Genomic DNA, 19,891 nt, shown 5'->3' with positions numbered 1-19,891 from the left:
TTATTTTTATTTTTTTGTAGTTTTAGTTTTAAAACATTATTTTGAAAATATCTCCTTTTTACAGAGGATATCATGGGGTTTTAACAACAACAATTAAATGTCTATAAATGCGTCTTTAAAGATAAAATTGACACCAGTATTCATACTGTGCAACTCAGAGCCTCAAGGAACTCTCTAAGCCCGGCTCCTGAGTGCCTTCCCTGGCCATTGGTTGTGGGACTCCCTTCTCTGTCTCTGTGGTATGCTCGCTTGGGATAGACTCTTTCAAGTGAGAAGTGGATCAAATAGCTGAATATAAGGAACCAAGCTGTCTGACCTGCTGAGTTCCTTCCCTGTGGAAGAGACAGAGCTTTGACCTTTAGCCTGCTCTGGTACCCTAATTTTCTGCAGGTCTTCTGGCTGTTAGTTCCATTAATGGAACTTTAACATACTTTCTTGCTCTGCCTTTCATGATCCATGTCCCTTTGCTTATTGTTTGCTTATGGCTTCTGCCTCTACCATTCTTGTACCCCATGTTTTGTTTGCTCTACCCAAAGTGGTAACTAAGTGGTTACCCTAGAAATCTCAGGAAGCTCTGGCAATGTTTGATGTTCTGAGGAGACTGATTCTACATTGAGAACTTTGGCACCATCCTGGAAGGATGAGGACCTATATGGCAGTAGACTCCTGAGAGTTCAATAACACCCATCACCAGGCTGGCTTACGTTGTGGGTGATTGCATTGCAATTAGGCAGATCTAGGAAGTAGATTAACATATCATCTAGCAAATGGTCACACAAAAACTCAGGAGACTTTTTTGTAGTACCATCAGATTCACTGGTAACAGAGGATAGGCCAAATAGCATTAGGAGGTACTTAAATTGGCAGATTTGGGCAGGGAAAGCCACCTTACATTTGTTCACTCTTTAGACGGGGAAGATGTTGTATGTGCTGCAGAGTTCCAACTTGGAGAACACCCGGGACCTGGTCTGGCATGTCAGTGATGAACAGGGTAGGGTTCTATTCTCCAGAGTTACCATTGTTAATGCTCTTGAGTCCACCAGAATTTTTTTAAAAGATTGATTGATTTTAGTGGGGAGGGGAGGGACAGAGGTAGAGGAGGAGAGAGTCTTAAGCAGACTCCACGCTGAGCATCGAGCCCTATGCAGGGCTCGATCCCACAACCTTGAGATTATTACCTGAGCCTAAAGAGTCAGATGCTTAATCAACTGAGCCACCCAGGAGCCGCCCAGCCACAATTTTTATATTTCCTATATCATATTCTACAAAACAGAAATATTCTTCAAGATACTCCATTGAGAGTAATGAATTTCGTATTCCTATAAATTAGAAAATATATTTCCTACCCTTTTTGGATAACCTCAATGCACTTTAGCATAACCAAGTTTTTGAGAAATCCTATACCATAGAAACATACCTGATTTTGTTTAGTTTACTATTTCCCATTCCCCCCAACCCCAGCTTCTCATTGACATTATTGTTTTATAGAACACAATTCAGGAAATGTTAGCCTATATTTACAAGCTAGTTTCAGAGTCTCGTAGTTCTTGAGGGCATAAAAAAATGCTTTTGGATTTTGTTGGACAATCAGGACAATTAGAAAAAAGCCCTGGTCTTGGCAGATGGGTTAGGTTGTTAATCTAACAGGATGGAACTTACTAGAATTATTACATATAAGTAGCGGGTTGGTCTCCTGTATGAACAAAGCCAGTTCTCCTGTTGGCTTATATGTTTTACTGTGATTTTCTGGATGCTGAAAATTTAAAGGCACTGAGCTGGACAATTGATAAGTGCTATGTTTTTGTTTAAACAAATCCACCATGAAATAATTTCTGGTTTTATTCCACTATTATGCACCCATCCTCCATGTAATAGTTTCAGATATATTTCTGGCAAAAATTTTTCTGGCAAAAACTACATATTAAAAAAGTAGACAGTGAAGTGTCATCTACAATAGCACTCCTCCTTTATAGATACGAATAAAACCTCTGTCCCATATAAGTGAGTTGGCTTAGAAGATGGTGGCACATATATAAAATAGACTATGATGTGGCCATTAAAGTAAATGGTAATTGTGAGAATTATTAGAAATATCTTAAAATGTTATTGAAAAGCCCCAATATAAAATGGTAAATATGTCATAATTATAGTTATTTAAAATATATATGCATGTAGACAAAGACTAGAAACATATGCAAAAATAAAAATAATCATTGTATTAAAGTATTGTAATTGATGCTGTTTTCTTATTTTATACCATTTCTAGTATTATATTTTAGCAATCATGATAAATCAAAACTCTTTTCTATGATTTCATTAAATCTGCCATAAGCAAGGGATAGACTACAATGTTTTTGGATGTCCATTTAGAGCTGGTTATGGTTTCATTCTAAAAATGACTATATCTAAATAATATGATAAGAAGTCATTAAGATGTATTACTTTTATTAGTGTATAAAAATAAAACATACTTGTACTCCCATTTCCCTATTTCAGGACCTCATCATCTCTTAACTTTTGAAATAACCTCCTTGTTGGTCCAGGTTTAGCTGATCCCCTCCATCTTCATTTTCTGTTTTTATTGACCACCCCTCCTTTCAGCCCATCCTCCATTTTGCTGCCTTGGGAATCTTTGTGAAACACAGCTCTGCTTGGCAGGTGAGGTCGGCTTAATTATCCTCAGTGGCTTCCTACTGTCCTAAGCTCTTTGCACACGAAGCAGTGCTAGGATGTGCCATGTGTTTGCCTTTGCTCGTGCTCTTACATCTGCCTGGAGTGTTCACTTATGCTTCTTTCTATCTCAGTGTCTGGCAAGTGTCCAACCCACGTTAGGAATTTAGTGTATGGTCTGAATAAATGAACAGCTGAATGGGACCACATTAGATTAAATTTCTAGTAGTTTTTTAAATCTGTATATGTTCACGATTATTTAAAAAAATTGATGGAGATAATGTCTATTTCAGGTGTAAAATGGAATCTGAAATTAAATCCTTTCTCAGTGAAGAGAACATTGGAAATGAATGTCTTTCTGACCTTACAAATTTTGGTGAGTTGTTTTCCTTTTTGATCCTATATTTAAAGGGGAATTTTGTTTTGAAGATGAAAGTGGGCCACTCACTTTAAGTTCTCTATTAACTGCTTGTTTTTTTTCTGAAGGAATCCAAAGCAAAATCTGCCCTCTAAGACCTGTTCTTGAAGAAACTTAAAATAATAATGTGTTACCTGGATCTAATTTTGTTTCTCTATAGAACAAGAGTTATCAGAACAATGGTACACATATCTTAAAAATGTGATAAATCCTATTCAGCAGTTGAGAGCAGGTCTAAAATACAGACAGCATCACATTTCACAGCATTCATACTCACATATTGTGCTTAACTCAGTGAAAGTACTGGAAGAGGTCAGTATATTACCTTTACTTCTAATAATGTAGTATTTCATTTTTGTTCCAACTAGAACAGTTTGACAAAAGAAACAAATGTGTGCCTTGTATTTAAATAGAAGGTATAGCAAATTCTGTCTCTTCAGTATCTTAAACATATCCCTGAATCTGTCCAAGCATACTTACTTCTCTCCTGAAAAGTTACAAGGGCCTCATGACTAGTCTCCCGCACTCATTTTTGCCACTCTTCACAGTACATTTTGGTAGTCTCCCTTCGGCGCAGGGAGATCAAGTCATCCCCCTGGTAGGTCCCCTCGAGGCTCCTGCTGGCTCACAGTTCCTCCCCATACATCCTGCTGTCTCTCTTCTTAAACCCCATCTCTTGCCTGACACTCCCCCTTTCTCCTAGACCTTGTCACACTGAGACTGGCCTCCCATCTATTCCTTCTCTGTGCCAGACTGCTTCTCATCTCAAGGCCTTTGCATCACCTGTTTTCTCTGTCCCACTGATGGCACTTTTTGTCACTTAGGTCTTAGCTTAAGTGTCCTGTCCCCTGAGAGGCCCGTCCTGATCATCCACGCAAGAGAAGCTACAGTCATTCTCTATTACGTTACCCTGTTTTTATGTCACTTACCTCCTCTTGATAATTGTCTTATCTTTTTTTTTTGAAGATTTTACTTATTCATTTGAGAGAGAGAGAGTGTGAGTGGGGCAGGGAGGAGCAGAGGGAGAGGGAGAAGCAGACTTTCCACTGAGCAAGGAGCCCAATGCAGGACTCAATCCCGTAAACTGAGCCGAAGGCGGACACTTAACTGACTGAGCCACCCAGGCGTCCCTGGGCATGGGATTTTTAATGCCTGTTAGAAAATATATTATTTATGAAACCAATATAACAACATTACGGAATAACTGAAAAATAGTAAGAAAAATCACCTAAAAGCATACATCTAATGCCATTATGACTGTGGAGCTTACGCTGTAGTCAGGGGAGGTAGTCAATAAACTAATAAAAAAATAGATAAGGGGCGCCTGGGTGGCTCAGTTGGTTAAGTGTCTGCCTTTGCCTCGGGTCATGTTTATGCTCTCTCTCTCTGACAAATAAATAAGTAAGTAAGTCAGTAAGTAAATAAATAAATAAATAAAATCTTAAAAAATTAACCCCATGCCCAGCTGGGGATTGGAGGCAAGGATGCAAAGGGAGAAGGGGCGATTGAACCAGAGACAATCTGGTAAGCTCTCTGCCTTAACACAAACAAAATCCAAATAAGGGTGCGGAGTGGCTATGACCCCACTGTACTTCCTAGGCCCATTTTTAGGATATGTTCTGGAAGCCCCCTCTGATAAGCACTGCCTGGCTATGGCATCTCTTGAACCCTTTTCCACAGGTCCTCAAAGAAACCTTCTCTTATCTATATCCTCTAGATTGACTTCGTGAAGAAACAATTGACTGCCGTCTTTGAAAGACTTAGTCTGGAGCAACAGAAAATAGAAAATTATCTTTCAGACTGGAGTATGAAGGTAAGTATGATGTGTTTAGTAATTTGTTTACCAATTTGTCATTTATATTAAATAAAACCATCATATATTTTTTTTTCAGATACTAGATTATTCTTCAGAAGAAAGAAGTAACCTGCTTAGTGAACTGCCCATGGAATTAGAAACTTTGGAATGCCCATATCCTGATTTGAAATCTTCGATCCTTCATGAGTTCTGTAACTTTACAGAGAAATATAAAAAAAAACTTCAAGACCTTGATCTGCAGTTAGAAGACATATCCAGGTGATAAGATAAAACTACTTGAATTATGTAGGTTTTTGCCACTACATTTTAATATTTATTATTTTAATTTCATTTATTGTTTTCATAGTTACTATGTGGTTGGAACATAGTCAATCAATAAATGTTTAGATTGGCTATTTGTTGAATGAGGGTTCTCTTTCCTCCAAAATAATTTTCCTGAACAATGACTTTAAAGATTTTTACAAGGTTGAAATGCGATGAAAATAACTCCTCACTGAGCTCTTTACTGCATAATTAAGAAACAGTTTCAAGCATGAACTTTCAGTAACTATGAATTTTGATTTTAAGGTGTGAAGCTCTTCTTCAGTGGGAATTTATAAATCAGTACTAATAATAATTGATTGCAATGGAAAATGTACCCATGGAATTATGTTACTTGTAATCCACTATGACTTTGTCCTACAGTAAACACAAAGTATGTTTTATAAATTTTTAAAAACATGTTAAATTTTTTTTAGAAAATGGACTTTTGGATGTATCCTGAGAATGACAAATCCTCTTCTGAATGACAAATACAATATTAGGGGATTTAAAATTCAGTTTTGGCAGGGTCATCTTCTGTAGTATAAATTCTGTATTAAAATTAAGTTAATGAACAAAGCCAGAAATGCCACTGTAGGTTAGATCATTAGCTAACCTCATATGTGTTTTGTACATGAAGTTTCTGAGGAATATTTTATAGGAAAATAGGCCTTTTATTCGATTATATTGACCTGAAAATTTTCTTCAAAGAATATGTATTTTGAAAAAAAGGAAAACTACTGAAGGGACACATTTATTCTAAATTAAAGCAAGTTTTTACTAAATTTCTTACATTTCTTAATGAATTGCCTATAAATGAAGCTCCTTTATATGAAATTGCTAGTGTTAAGAAATAAGTAACAACAAGGAAAACCTTAAATCCTACCAAGTAGAGTTCTTTGCTTTAATAGCTTCCTGATCCAACTCTGGTTACAGCTTCTACTTGTCTTCACATACTTGGAGAGGCAATCCTAGGTGAAGTCTGCATCTTTCCTGACCCACGCTTTTTCTTATATCTCTATGGGGGTGGTCATGTGTTCCTCCTAGGCATACACTTTTTGGTCTTCTAAGAGCCCCTTCTCTCCCCACCTCTTTGCCTTCCTTTTTTCCATCCCACCTTGCAATAAAGCTGGGGGAAAATTAATAATATATCATTTATATGTGCTGATTGATTAATTAATTACACTTTAATTGAAACTCAGTCACAATGAAATGTTAACTCAACCATGCACTCAGGTGAAGTCTCTAATTGTAAAATAAACATCCTCTCTTCCCCATCCCAACCTTGTTAAAGAGATTTTAGAACTCATCAAGTAGGAAGAGGGGTTTCTGTTTTTGTTCTTTTGTTTTTTCTAGGGGATGCATTATAATCAGGCTGCTTGTGGCTATGAAGAAGGCAAATTTGACTCCTTCCTTTTAAAGCATGTTGACTGCCCTATTTATTACCTTTCCTCTCAGATGTATCTTGTCCCCCTAGGAAATCTGGTTGAGATTGTGGTTTTTCTAGGTTAGTGGCTCCTAAGCATAGAAGAATTTGCCTTAGCAGCCTATAGTGGATCCTTTCCACTAAGACCTATTCTTCACAGCCCATTTTCCTACTTTCCTTTTCATGAGAACTCAGTTTCTGCTCTTCCTTTGTACAATGCTGTACCACTCAGAAAAAGTTGAGATTCACAGTTCCATTGCCAATACTGAGATTTAGGTAGAGAATAAGATGAATATATATCACATGCTAAGATTTCTGCATTGGGAAGGCACACTGAGGGAAAAATAGCTTAGGAAAGCTTAGTGGAGGAGGTGAAGTTTACTATGGAGTTTAAAGATTGAGTAGAATTAGAATAAGGCAGAAAGGAGGTAGGGAGGACATTCTAAGAAGGGATATTAAATGATTAGACTGTAAAGCCCTTGAAGACAAAATAATTTATTAGCAATATTTGCTAATATCCTTAGCACCTAGCACATCCTGGCACATAGCAGCTTTCAAATAAACGATTGTTCAGTTGATTTGAATTAAAGGTGAAAACATTGAAGGTGAGGGGGCAAGGCCTGTTATAGGAGCAGTAGGAATCCACTTTGGAGGAATATAGGTTCATAAATTCTAGCTTAAGAGTCTGCTTGCCACAAATAATTATCCAAAATAAATTTTATATAATTACTGATATGTTTTACTAGATGAATATTTATTGGGTAATCCTTAACATATAGTGGTTTCTGCTGAGCTCCTTGGTAGGGGGGTAAACAGACAGACTAGACTAGAATATGGCCTTGCCTTTTAGAAGGCTTAGAATGTTTAGGGGAAGCAAATAAAAACTATATGCAAACATCAACTGAAGAGATGATTTTATAAATAATGCTGGCACTGAATGATGAAGCATCAGTAAAACTGAATGAGTTTTCAGGAGTAGTCTGTTTGAGGAGAAAGAGAGTAAATGGGCTATTTTCAATAAATACAGAGGTCCTTGGCCTCAGCAATCTGTGGCTGGTGGGCAGTAAGTCATATAAATGTACTGTTCTAATTCGCATAATGAATTATATGTTTAGCTATAATACTCATTGGATTTAGAGTTTGCCAGTACCTGCCACTATTTTGATATGGCCATTTCCCGTTTTGGTTCTAGTTATTAGGCCTTGTGAGAATTCATATAGATTGTGTACATATATGTACACACCTATACAAGTGAGTGGATGCTTATTTTAAACAGATGTGTAATGCTGTGACATAAGAAGGTTGAAATATCTGGGGGACATTTTTAAATGATAAAATTTTCATTGGGCTAAAGGCAGTTGACCATGGTTAATCCCAACACTTATTTTAATTCCTTCTATTTTGTCGCAGCTCACTGGTTTGGGTTGGAATGACTCTATCCCCATATCCAAAGGTAGGCTCTGGTGTTAGGAGTGTGTACCAGTCAGTAACCTCATTTCCCCAAGGTACAGCAACTCGATTTTACTCTGAGTGACATAGGAAGCTATTGGAAGCAGAAGTGTGAGAGCAGTGTGAAGTAACAAGACCTAACTTAGGTTTTAGCAGGATCCCTTTGGGAGTTGCTGTGTTTAAGATGGAGGTAGAGAGGGGCAAGAAAAGATTGAACATTTAGGAGGTTATTTAAGTAACCCAGGTGGGGGGCGCCTGGGTGGCTCAGTTGTTAAGCGTCTGCCTTCGGCTCAGGTCATGATCCCAGGTTCCTGGGATCAAGCCCCGCATCAGGCTCCCTGTTCAGTGAGGAGCCTGCTTCTCCCTCTCCCACTCCCCTGTTTGTGTTCCCTCTCTAGCTGTCTCTCACTCTGTCAAATAAATAAAGATTAAAAAAAAAAAAGTAACCCAGGTGGGAGATAATGGTGGCCTGGATCAGGAAGTGGAGATGGTATGAAATAGCCAGCTTTTGGACATATTTTAAAGGTAGAGCCCACAACATCTGCTGACAGAGTTCATAAGGTATGTGAAAAAGAGCAACAAAAGAATAATCCAATGTTTTTGGGTTGAGCAACTGGAAAGATGGAGTTACCATCAACTGAGATGGGGAAGACTATAAAAAAAAACAGGGTTGGACTTTGTGGAAGACCAGGTGTTCAGGTTTGGACATACTGAGTTTGAGATGCTGTCAGATATCCAAGTACAGATTTTGTGAAGGCAGTCAGTAATATGACTGTGGAGCCCAGGAGAGAGATCTGAGCTAGAGATTCATATTTGTGAGTCATCGCCATGAAATCAGGTGTGATCACCAAAATAGTGAGTGAAGAGACAAAGGAGAGAACAAAGATCCCTAGGATCTGGTGGCATTAAATCATCAGCGAGGAGAGGGGTACCAACACTGGATGCTGAGAAAAGGTCTATGAGATGTGAAGAAAACCAAGAAACTGTGTGTCCAGGAAGGCAGGTGGAGAGGGAGTGGTCAGCAATGTGAGCTGAGGAGGGATGATCACTGAATAAATGCTGCTAAGTCAAATAAAATATGACTGATAATTGAAGATTTGCTCTAGATGGTAAACAACTGTTGAGTCATTGGTAACCACTTTCATTGAAGAAGTGGGAACAAATGCCTAATTGGGTTGGATTTAAGTGAGTGGGAGAAGAGGATTCAAGACAATGAGTACAGACAACTTTTCTGAGAAGTTCTATGTAAAGGAGAGCAAGAAAGTAGGGCCAGATTTTCCTGTTGTTGATTTGTCTTTTGTTTTGCTTAAAATGGGGGGGGAATATTACTATGTTTGATGCTGATGAGAATAATCCAGTGTTGGGATTTGGTACACAAGTAGAGGAACAAACAGATAGTTCATTGACTACAGTAACAGGTGGGGATGCACAGTATATGGTGCAGGTACTAAGAAGTGAATAGATGTCAGAGTGGCAGTCCGGGGAACTCTGGGTAGTAATTCTAAATACAAATGATAAAGAAATTTATGAAAACCTCTCTACTCATCAAAGCAATAAAATTTTTTTTAAATGCTTATATTTTTACCTATACAATGGTAAAATATAAAAAAATTATCCAAGGTTGAAATATGGAAGAAATGGGCATTTTTATACATGAATGGTATATAAATTCTTTTGGAAGGCAATCTGGCCCTATGTCATCAAAAATCTTTATAAATGTGAGTAATCATTGTTTAGAAATAATCTTAAAGGAAATAATCATAGAAGTGAAATAAATAGTTGGCTTCAAGAATATTCAACGTTGTTTTTTTTCCTTTCTTTAGTGATAGCAAAATCCTCAAAATGACGAAATAGCCAACAACTTGAGGATTACCTTCATCAATTATGATATATCCACGTAATAGAATACCACAGTCATTAATAATTATATTAAACAATTTTTAATGATACAAATAATTGCAATAAGTTGTTATGCAATTAGAAATTAGGCCACAAAGTAGTGGATTCTCTCTTTTTTTTTTTTTTTCTTTTCCCTCTGAAAGTGTTACATTTATAAAGCTGCAGAAAAAAGACTGGAAGTTTATCCAAACAATAACAGTAGTTATCCCCAAGAGGTAAAATTATAAATTAAGTTTGGCATACATGCTTTTTTCTATTTGTAAAGCAAAAACACAAACTTTTAAAAATCTAAGTTAAAGAGTGAAGGGGATACTATTGATATTTAATGAGTACCCATTATATGACATGACAGGTACATGCCATTTTAATCCTCAATACAGCCCATTTAAAAAATGACTTTACAGATGAAAAAACTGCAGCTAAGTGGAAAGTGAACAATATAAAGTCTTTTGTCATATAAAGTCTTTGAAATCTGGTCTGCATATTACATTTGCAGCATACCATAATTGGGACTAGCCACATGTTACGTCCTGAATAGCCACATGTGGCTTGTGGCTACTGTCTTGGACAGCACGGCTTTAAAGGATATTGTCTTTTACTCTAACATATTTTTTTCTTTAAATCTGACTGCAGTTGAACCTATTTCTTTATTCAATATGTGTGAAGCTATTTAGATTCTATTTAGGCTATATTTCATTAGTAACATGAAGACAAGTTTAATTGCTTGTTTTAGACTCAGATGAGATTGTGGCTTTAATTTTCTAACATTTGGATGAATTAATCATATAGATGAGGCATAATTGTCTGATGCTCCATTTAGGTATGTCAGATCTGAAGCCAATATGCAGCAAAAGCTATAGAGTGATAACGAGTAATTTCTGCTTTATTGTTTGATAGGCATATTAAATTTTAAATATTGATTCATAATTATTATCCTATTATTTTATAAGATCAGAATCTGAATACTATTTAAAATCTACGATGATTATAACAATTTTGTCCCTCTGTGTGTACATTGTCAAGGCCTGTAGTTTCATGTTTTTTCAACTGAAGTATTTCAATTTACTCTACTTGTTACTTGAAAGTTACTTACTAGTAACTTTCAAGATAACTATTTAGTAGCCTTATATATGTTTCCTTATATATATATTTTTTCTCTTAATACAGAAATAATTACATTTATTACAGAAATTTTTTTTAAAGATTTTATTTATTTATTTGACAGAGAGGCAGCGAGAGAGGGAACACAAGCAGGGGGAACAGCAGAGGGAGAGGGAGAAGCAGGATCCCCACTGAGCAGGGAGCCCGATGCAGGGCTCGATCCCAGGACCCCGGGACCATGACCCGAGCCGAAGGCAGACGCTTAACGACTGAGCCACCCAGACGCCCCTATTACAGAAAATTTTTTAAAAAATCAAGGCAAGCAAAGAGAAGGAAGTAAAAATTAGTCTTAAGTTCCCAACACCAAGAGATATTCTCTGGTAACATTTTATATATTTAAGTTATATGTATGTTGTTTATAAAAATGAAAACATACTCTACACAAACTCATTGTTTTTCCAGTTTATGAATCAAATCCGGTATTATTCATTTTTCCAATCAATGTTTCCTAACCTAGGTCTTAGGTCACTGTATTAAATATTGCTTTACAACAGAATTTTTTATTATACACATGATATTACAATATGTGGTTGTACCAGATAAATTCAACCCATTCCTGGTTTTGGACAATTATTTAGTACACATTTTGGTATTTGTTTAAAAACCTTGGAGCAAACAACTGTGTTGCTATATTTTGAGCCATGATTATTCCCTTAACACGAATTTCTACAAATGGACTTGCTGAGTCAAAGGGATTGGAAAATTCTAATGCTTTTGAGAGTATGGCTACATTGCTCTCCAGAAAAGTAGAAACACTTTATACGCTGACGAACAGACTTCCCATTGTTTGGTTCATCTTTTGGATTTCACTGGATTTTGCAATCATGTGTGAATATCACCAGTGTCTTGTTCATATTCTCTTTCTCTCTCTTTTTCAATACTTATTTACATAGCATAACTCTGTCACTGCCTTTATGTGAAAGTTTTGCCAACAGAATTGGCAAAAAGATGAAAAAGATAAAAGCCAGCATCAGAAACCAGCACTCAAGAAACAGTGAGTGCCCTCATGTAATTTTCTTTAAAATATTTTTAATAAACAAATATTTACATGTAAGGATATTGCTTGATGAATACAAGATAGAAGATAGAGAGGGAAAGGAACAGAATAACTGATATTTGCTTACTTGGTGAAGTTACAAGTTAAAAAATGGGGCCTTAATTACCGGGTGGGATTCTTTTCTGAGGATAGAGTCTCAGAAATTTTGGAAAATTTCAGTGCCTGGGAATGTCCAGTCTCAGGTTCTACATTGCTGTTCTGGGCTGGTTGTATGTCAAGGGTGGTTAGTAAGGCGAGAAGTGCTCAGAATTAGGAACATGATTATTCAAACACTGGTGTGTTCACTTAGTCACATTGGTTACATGACCCACTCGAGCAATATCCCTGGGTTACTGCAACTCTCATTTTCTCTTGACATATTCCAACATGGTTTGTCCAACCTGACTTTGCAATTTATATTTGTTAGAGAGAGGTCATAGTTGTAGACTATGATTTATTTTTTGTCTTATATATTTAATAATTTTCTCTTAAAATAAATACATCATTGAAAATACTTAATTACTTTATGACTCTTGAACTAAAAGCCATATTTGACAGTTGTTCAACCTACTTTGTGTTTGTTGTGGGAATAAAGTATATTTTAAGTTCTTTTGGCTATAGTGGAATGCATTTTATCAAGGGAGAAAAATGGATGTATTTTCTGTAGGATACCCTAAAAGCTAGTTTTAGAGTTTGCCTTGCTTGATTAATAATTCAGTTTGTATATTTACTTGGATATTATGTTTGTTTAAATGTATCTGTGAAGATATATCTAAAAATAGTGGCTATAAGTTTCTAAGTGCAACCATCTTATTGTTAGTATCACTGCAGTCCACACCTGCCTTCTTGACATAATTGTTTCAGCTAGAAACTATGCAGTGTAGAGGTGTTTGAGGCTACATTTTTTAATGCTTTTGGAGACTGAAAAATCTGGGTGTTATAGGATGAGGGAGTAAGAGTCATTTATGAGAGGTTTCTGTTCTTTGCTGGGTGTGAAATCAAATTAATCTTGAGTAAATCAGATTGGAGAAAATGGAAACATAGCAGCTTGACAGATTTGTATCCAGGACAATTGACATATGTTATTTTTAACCTGGATAATACAGGTATAGTTTATTATTAAAAGAATAAAATATGTGTAGCTATAAGCAAAGACAAGATTAAAATTACTATGGACAGGGTTGCCAAATTTTGACAAGAGAGGAATTATAATGCCTATTTTATATATCAAATCAATTGCTCATAACAAAGTTTTCCTACTCCTTGTACCTTGAGGTCCAATCCTTTGAGGAAACCATATCATTAGAACTGAGACTATGGAGAACCAGTAACGTAAGAAATTATAATCACCACGCTCAGGCTTATGTCTATCTGCCATATTAGTGCCTATACAAGAACATAAAGTTGAATATTGATAATGTCTAAAAACTAATAAACTGAGAAAGAGAACCATCAGTCTTCTAATCCATTCTTATAATTTCTTAATGACTACTGATAGTTGGTTTGAGGTGATATTATATCATTTTTATGTGGCATTTAAAATTTCAAAAGCCTGAGGCACCTGCCTGGCTCTTGAGCATGAGACTGTTGATCTTAGGGTTGTGAGTTTAAGCCCCACTTTGGGTGTGGAGCGTACTAAATAAATAAATAAATAAATAAATAAATAAAATGTCGGGCGCCTGGGTGGCTCTGTCCTTAAGCGTCTGCCTTCCGCTCGGGTCATGATCCCAGAGTCCTGGGATGGAGTCCCACATCGGGCTCCCTGCTCAGCAGGGAGTCTGCTTCTCCCTCTGCCCTTCGTCCTGCTTGTGTTCTCTCTCGCTTGCTCTCTCTCTTTCAAATAAATAAATAAAATATTTAAAAAAAAATAAAATCTCAAAAGCCCTCAATGGTTAATTAAATTTTTCCTCATGCCATCCCAAAGAAGTAGGCCAGTTTTATTATTCTTGTTTTTGAACCTGGAAAACTGAATCATAATGTCTATATAAGTAACTTTATTCACTTTAACTTTATTGCACTTAAAAATGTTCTTGTTTCTCCAAAATGAAAAATAATATGGTACATGGGGGCAAGGTCTGGCTCAATAGGATTTAAAAAATAGAGCATACAGTGTGTTTGTAGATGATATTGTCTTTATTGATTCTATACATTTTTAGTTTGAGCTGGTTTTGCTTAGTTCTGGGTCTTTGTCTTAAAAATGGCCCTTGATGTTGAACACTTGTCAGTTGCCAATCAGGTGAGGAATGTTAGTGTAGATGGTGGTCTCTGGACACATTGTATCTGCATCTCTGTAATCTCTACATCCTTCATAGCACTTTCCTTCCAAAGCAATATTAGGATGCCATATTTTAAAAAGTCATTTTTCTTTCCTTCAGTTAGCTATCAAATACGGTATCTTTGGCTGTAAGTAAGAAAATCCCAACCCAAGTCAATGTCACTTGAACAATAGGTGATTTCTTTTCTTATTTCCCATAAAGTGCAGAAGTAGAGAAGTCTAAGCACAGTGAAGTCTGGTTTTCTGCATTCTCTTGCCCTGCCTTCCTGCAAGGTAGATGACTTCCTACAGCAGTTCCCACCATAAAACTCAGGGGCAGAAAAGGACCTTTTCTTCCTTGTAAGCTAGAAAACCTTTGCCTTAGAAGACTTCTTCTCACATTTCATTGGCCAGAATTGAGTCTTTTGTCTGTGCTTATTCCGAACATTGGCCAGAAGAACAGGAAGCTTGTGAATGGATGTTTGTAAAGGGCTTAAAATCAATCAAGATTCTCTCTCAGGGCTGGGAATGGTGATCACCTTCCCTGGAGTGGAGGTCCTATGAAGGAAGGTAGATCTTGAATAAAATTAGAATTCTGATGGGCAGAAGCAGGAGTAGGGGCAATGTTTGTTACAATTACCTTTCCCTTACACTTCTTATGATGAATATAATTATTTAAAAGCTAGCATATGGAGTGGTTGAGCCATTATGTTTTACTTTTAACAGGCTGTTTTATCTTGATCATATGATTTCAAAACTTCCACTAGGAATTATATTGCCTCTTAAAACTGTGTAGATAGATGTAGGGACAAAGGATGGTTTAGGAGTCTTGCCATTATCCCAGCTACTCCACTTCTAAAAAATACACATTCTAAGTAAAAAATTGAGCTTTCTATGACAACTACTCCTCCTCAAAAAAATCTAAGAAAAAACAGTGTACTTTCTATGTCAACAGCAATTGCAGCTTCCAGATAAATCACTTAACCTCCTCTTCTGGCCAGATTTATGCCCCTAAACCATTCTATAAGAAATTCTGGGGTTGTCAATTTTAGAACCCTACCACATTTTCACTTTCTTGTCACTTCTCTGTGGCTTTGGATGCTGATGCAAGTTCTGGCTTTTCCCTACAGGCAATTTTGTTGTTGATTCTTTAATTCAGTGGATTTTGGCCATACTTCTACACTTGATCTTAGCCAAAAGGCTGAAAAGCGATGGCCATACTTCTGAGAGCCTACCTTATTCTAGCCGTCAGCTCCCACCTAAGTAGGCAGACTGGGCAGAGCCTAGGGAACCTGGAGGTGAGAACTGCTAAGTGAGAATGGATCTCCTGGAAAGACAATGTACTTACCCAAACAAAATCCAAGGAGAAGATTCTGTTGGTCAGAAATAAGTCTAAGGCTAGGAAGCCCCCTGTAAACCAGGCTGAAAATCAAAGATAGATTTATATTTGGATAATGGTAGTGGGGTGGTGTGGTAGTTGGGTGGGGAGACAGTTTCAGGAACCAGGCTGATTAGATTCAGTGTTTGGGTCTGATTTGGAAAGATCACATTAAAAAGTAGAGTCAAGTTGTATTTCCTAGAGGGTCAGACCCAATGCAGCCAAACAAGCCGATTACATCAGAGCTATCTTTTATTCATATTAATCCACCAGTGGTTCATTGGAATCCTGCTTCTTAGTGGAGAGAAGCACTAGGTGTCTCCTGCCACTGTTACAGTAGAAGAGTTAAAAGAGTTTTTCTTTAGGCCAGATTCACTATGGCCAGTTGCCAATCTCGAGCTCACTGTTAGATGTATCAGGCAACTTCAGAAGGTACTACCTTTTTGCTGGAAATCTCCCTTTGCTCTGAGAAAATTATAAAACAACTTTCAGCCATTTGTGAACACAACGTTTAGTTTCATAGACTTGTCTCTGCTGTTAAAGTACTTGTCACCCTTAGGTACCTTGTTTGCCACAGTTGCCTGCCTCTCTGCCTCTCCCCCACCACAAATGTATATTGAGGTCATGGAGCCAGAACCTAAAGGAAGTGACTTAAGGATGACTAAGAAGAAAATTGGTGGCTAAGTTAATTGTGAGTCAGTTTAGGATTTTTGGAATGATTCAAACAGGTAGAATTAGGGAGACAATCAGCCTTAGTGTAGTTAGATTCTCACAGCTGTTGTCCTCCTTTTCTGAATTACCTATTTTGTCGCATCCTGGGATATCATGATAAAATTATATCATGCGACTTCATTATGGGGTGGGGATGGTAGGTGGAGACTGAATGGTAGATATCTCACACTTCTGCAGTCTGGAATTTCCTGAAGTGTTAGAAGTGCCCAATAAACCTGGAAACTGTAAAATCTTGGTGTGCTATTATAAAGATGAAAGTTATGAAACATTTTAAATTAGAAAATTTGGGTGGGCAAAAAGAATAGAAATTGCACAGACCTGCCAAAGATTTTTTTCTCTGAAGATAATTTAAAAGTTGCAAAAGTTTAGGATAATTTTAAAGCCTTCTTTAAATTTTTTAAAATTATGGAGTCACTTTTCAAATTCAGAAAGTAGGTACGTGATCAGAAGAGTTTTCAATAGCTGTATAATTTAGCTACTTCTGTCATTGGAATCACCAGCAAAGCAATTAAATTAAGCAGGAAATTTGGAAGGTAAAAGCTAACCTTAGGGGTGCCTGGGTGGCTCGGTTTCTTAAGCGACTGCCTTTGGCTCAGGTCATGATCCCAGGGTCCTGAGATCAAGCCCCACGTCGGGCTGCCTGCTCAGCAGGGAGCCTGCTTCTCCCTCTCCCTCTTTCTGCCGCTCCCCCTGCTTGTTCTCTTTCTATCTCTCTGTCAAATAAATAAATAAAATCTTTTAAAAAATTAAGAAATAAAAGCTAACCTTAGTTATTTTATATAGCTTAGCTATTTTACATAGGTTTTTCTGTACAATGAAAAGACATTTGATTAGGAAAGATAAATGTCCAGATTGGAATTTAGAAATGCAGATTCATTAAATTTGATTTTATTTTAGAGGCTAAGTAGGAAACAGCTACTTTGTTATTGTGAAGAGGCTATTATGTTTAAATATTCCTCTTAGATTTTTACTATCCAGAAGACTCAGTATATATATATACTGGTGGGAGCTTTCTCCCTCACAAAGAGCATCCTAATGGAGATGTATGACTGTGCCATTACTATTGCTGACGTGAATATTTGCCTCAAAATTTAAGCCTGTGGCTCTAGAAGTTGCTATAAATACTCTAAAATAATAATATTGTGAGTATTTATATATCATTTTAAGGTATTTTTTTTCTTTTTATTCTATGTATACTAGAAAAATGACTTACAATTTGCATAATTGTGGTAATTGGCTAAAGCTGTTGAAATGTGAGGTTTCTAAAGTCAGTAAGAAGAGCAAAATGGATGTGATCATTTGTGGCATTCTTGGTTTGAAATAGTTTTGATGTTATATTATCATTTCATATGTTTAAGTGGTTTTAATGTTGTCACTATAATGGGACCTAATTAATACATTCACACAATATGTAAAAATGCACTCAGTGCCACAAATTCTCCTGCTGCTACATTTATTTATAGCAATGTACACTGCTTAATGTGTGCTTTTATTCGAAAAGCATTTTTGTACATGTTTGCCATTTGCACTTTCTCTTTGAGTGTAGCTGACATTTTGCACCACCATTCAGTATGAGAGATCATCAAAGCAATTAGCTTAGAAGTACTCCATTTACCAAAGGATCAAAACTATTTTTGAAAATTATGGGTAAGATGGCTTAGAGATTATCTTAGGTCAGGTTCTGTAGAAGCAAAGCTGAGACAGGAATTGTAAGAACAAGTGATTTGTTGGGCAATGCTCTCAGGAGAAGGATGTTAAGGGAAGAAAGAAAGAGGAGGGGAAAATGGCTCTGCATGGAGGTGATCTCAGTGGATATGGGTTGCCGTTTGCCCCCACAGTGAAACTCTAGAGCATGAATGGTATCGCAGAGTTGGTTCCGTCGTGAGGCAAGTGGGTTGGCCTTCTGTTCCCCCATGTCAGCCAAACTGGTTGCAGCTGCCCTCAAAAACGGGTAGGAGAGAAGCCTCCTGGGTGAGGCAGTTCCCATTTGGTCCGGGGCAATTCTCCAGAGAAGGGAGGTGCATCTGTGTATTATCAGCATCTTGGTGATGGGACTTCTAGCTAATAAGGGAGATCTGGCATGGTACCAACAGCATCTACTGAATAGATGAATGGCAACTTAAAAAAAACGGACAATTTACTGGACCTCAATTCTGTTACTTTCCCCTCCTCAGCACACACCCGGCCACATATATCCACATTTGTAATCAAATAAAGGTGGAAAGTCAAACCATGTTCAAGTCCCTTTGATTAGAGAAACAGTTTAAAAGCATAAATGAAGACATGGACCTCAGGTCCATTCTTTTTTGTTACTTGTAGTGTAGTAATAGAGAATTTAAGTGGCTAACTCTGCTATTAAAATGCATTTTTGTTATCGTGAACAAAAATGAGTTCGAGAGAGGACATTAGGTATTATACATGAAGACTTGAGGGTGTTTTTAATGCCGCGTACACTCAGGCAAGTGTTTTCACAGGCTTAATACCCCTATATGAAATACTTCGTTTGCAGAAGCCTTTGACTGTCTATACATTCATAACTGATTCAGACAGAAGCAATACACTCATTGTGTTCAATGAATGAATTCATCTCAAATTATTTCTCTGCAATAGATTATTATGTCATACAGAAGAACTGTGGAGTATGCTTCTTCCTGGTAGAACACCTTCAACCCTCTTTTTCTTCCCATTACAGAGCTGTTAGTGAAGATTATCTTCTTTGAAAGATAATTTTTTCTTTCTTGCTACTTACCAGAATAATGAAATGCTTTACAAAAACTAGGTAACCTTGTATGAGGACAGTGGAATTCCCATTAGTATAACTGATTTAGAGAGGCTTTTATTCTATTTTAAATTGTCAAATATTTTTCAAGGGCATAGAAGACATATTATGAAAAATTCTTTGAATTGCACAATTAACTTTAAAGTAAAAGATCATTGATATAGTAGAAATAAACAATAGCAACTCTCCATCTTGGATCAAAAAAATACTTGTTGCTAATAATATTCGCTCTGATTGCATCTGTATTTGATTATTCCAATTTACTAAACAAGAATAACAATATGCAGATAAACCCAGAATAATAAAGAGACATTAATTCAGTTTAGAGTTCAAGCTGATATTGCAACTTTCCACTCTGCATAGGGCTTTGCTAATACCTTACGTAGAACACAAACTAGGCCAGCGCCTAGGAGTGTCCTGAAATGAAAAAGACATTTTGGAGCAGGGTGGACATGTTATTAGGTAGGGCCTTGAAGAGAGCTCCTATTTACAAATGATTTCTTCAGTGATCTGAAATTTAATGCCATTGATAATCTTCTCACTAACATTATCTAGTCTAAATCCCACAAAGCG

At 36.8% G+C, this 19,891-nt stretch overlaps 1 protein-coding gene across 1 annotated transcript in view; it reads left to right on the top strand.

Moving 5' to 3' along the window:
* The window catches only part of CCDC148 (coiled-coil domain containing 148), a 161,074-nt gene that overhangs the window by 14,344 nt on the left and 126,839 nt on the right, over positions 1–19,891 (top strand). Inside the window, exons 5-8 of the mRNA XM_021703273.1 lie at positions 2,964–3,046; positions 3,249–3,400; positions 4,806–4,901; positions 4,981–5,162. Of these exons, the coding sequence (XP_021558948.1) occupies positions 2,964–3,046; positions 3,249–3,400; positions 4,806–4,901; positions 4,981–5,162 (513 nt within the window). The remainder of the gene's footprint in view (positions 1–2,963; positions 3,047–3,248; positions 3,401–4,805; positions 4,902–4,980; positions 5,163–19,891) is intronic.

This window comes from Neomonachus schauinslandi, chromosome 3 (assembly GCF_002201575.2).
Source record: "Neomonachus schauinslandi chromosome 3, ASM220157v2, whole genome shotgun sequence".
Taxonomy (NCBI): Eukaryota; Metazoa; Chordata; class Mammalia; order Carnivora; family Phocidae; genus Neomonachus; species Neomonachus schauinslandi.
Note: the sequence above shows the minus strand (reverse complement) of the source record. Positions and strands in the feature narration are given on the sequence as shown.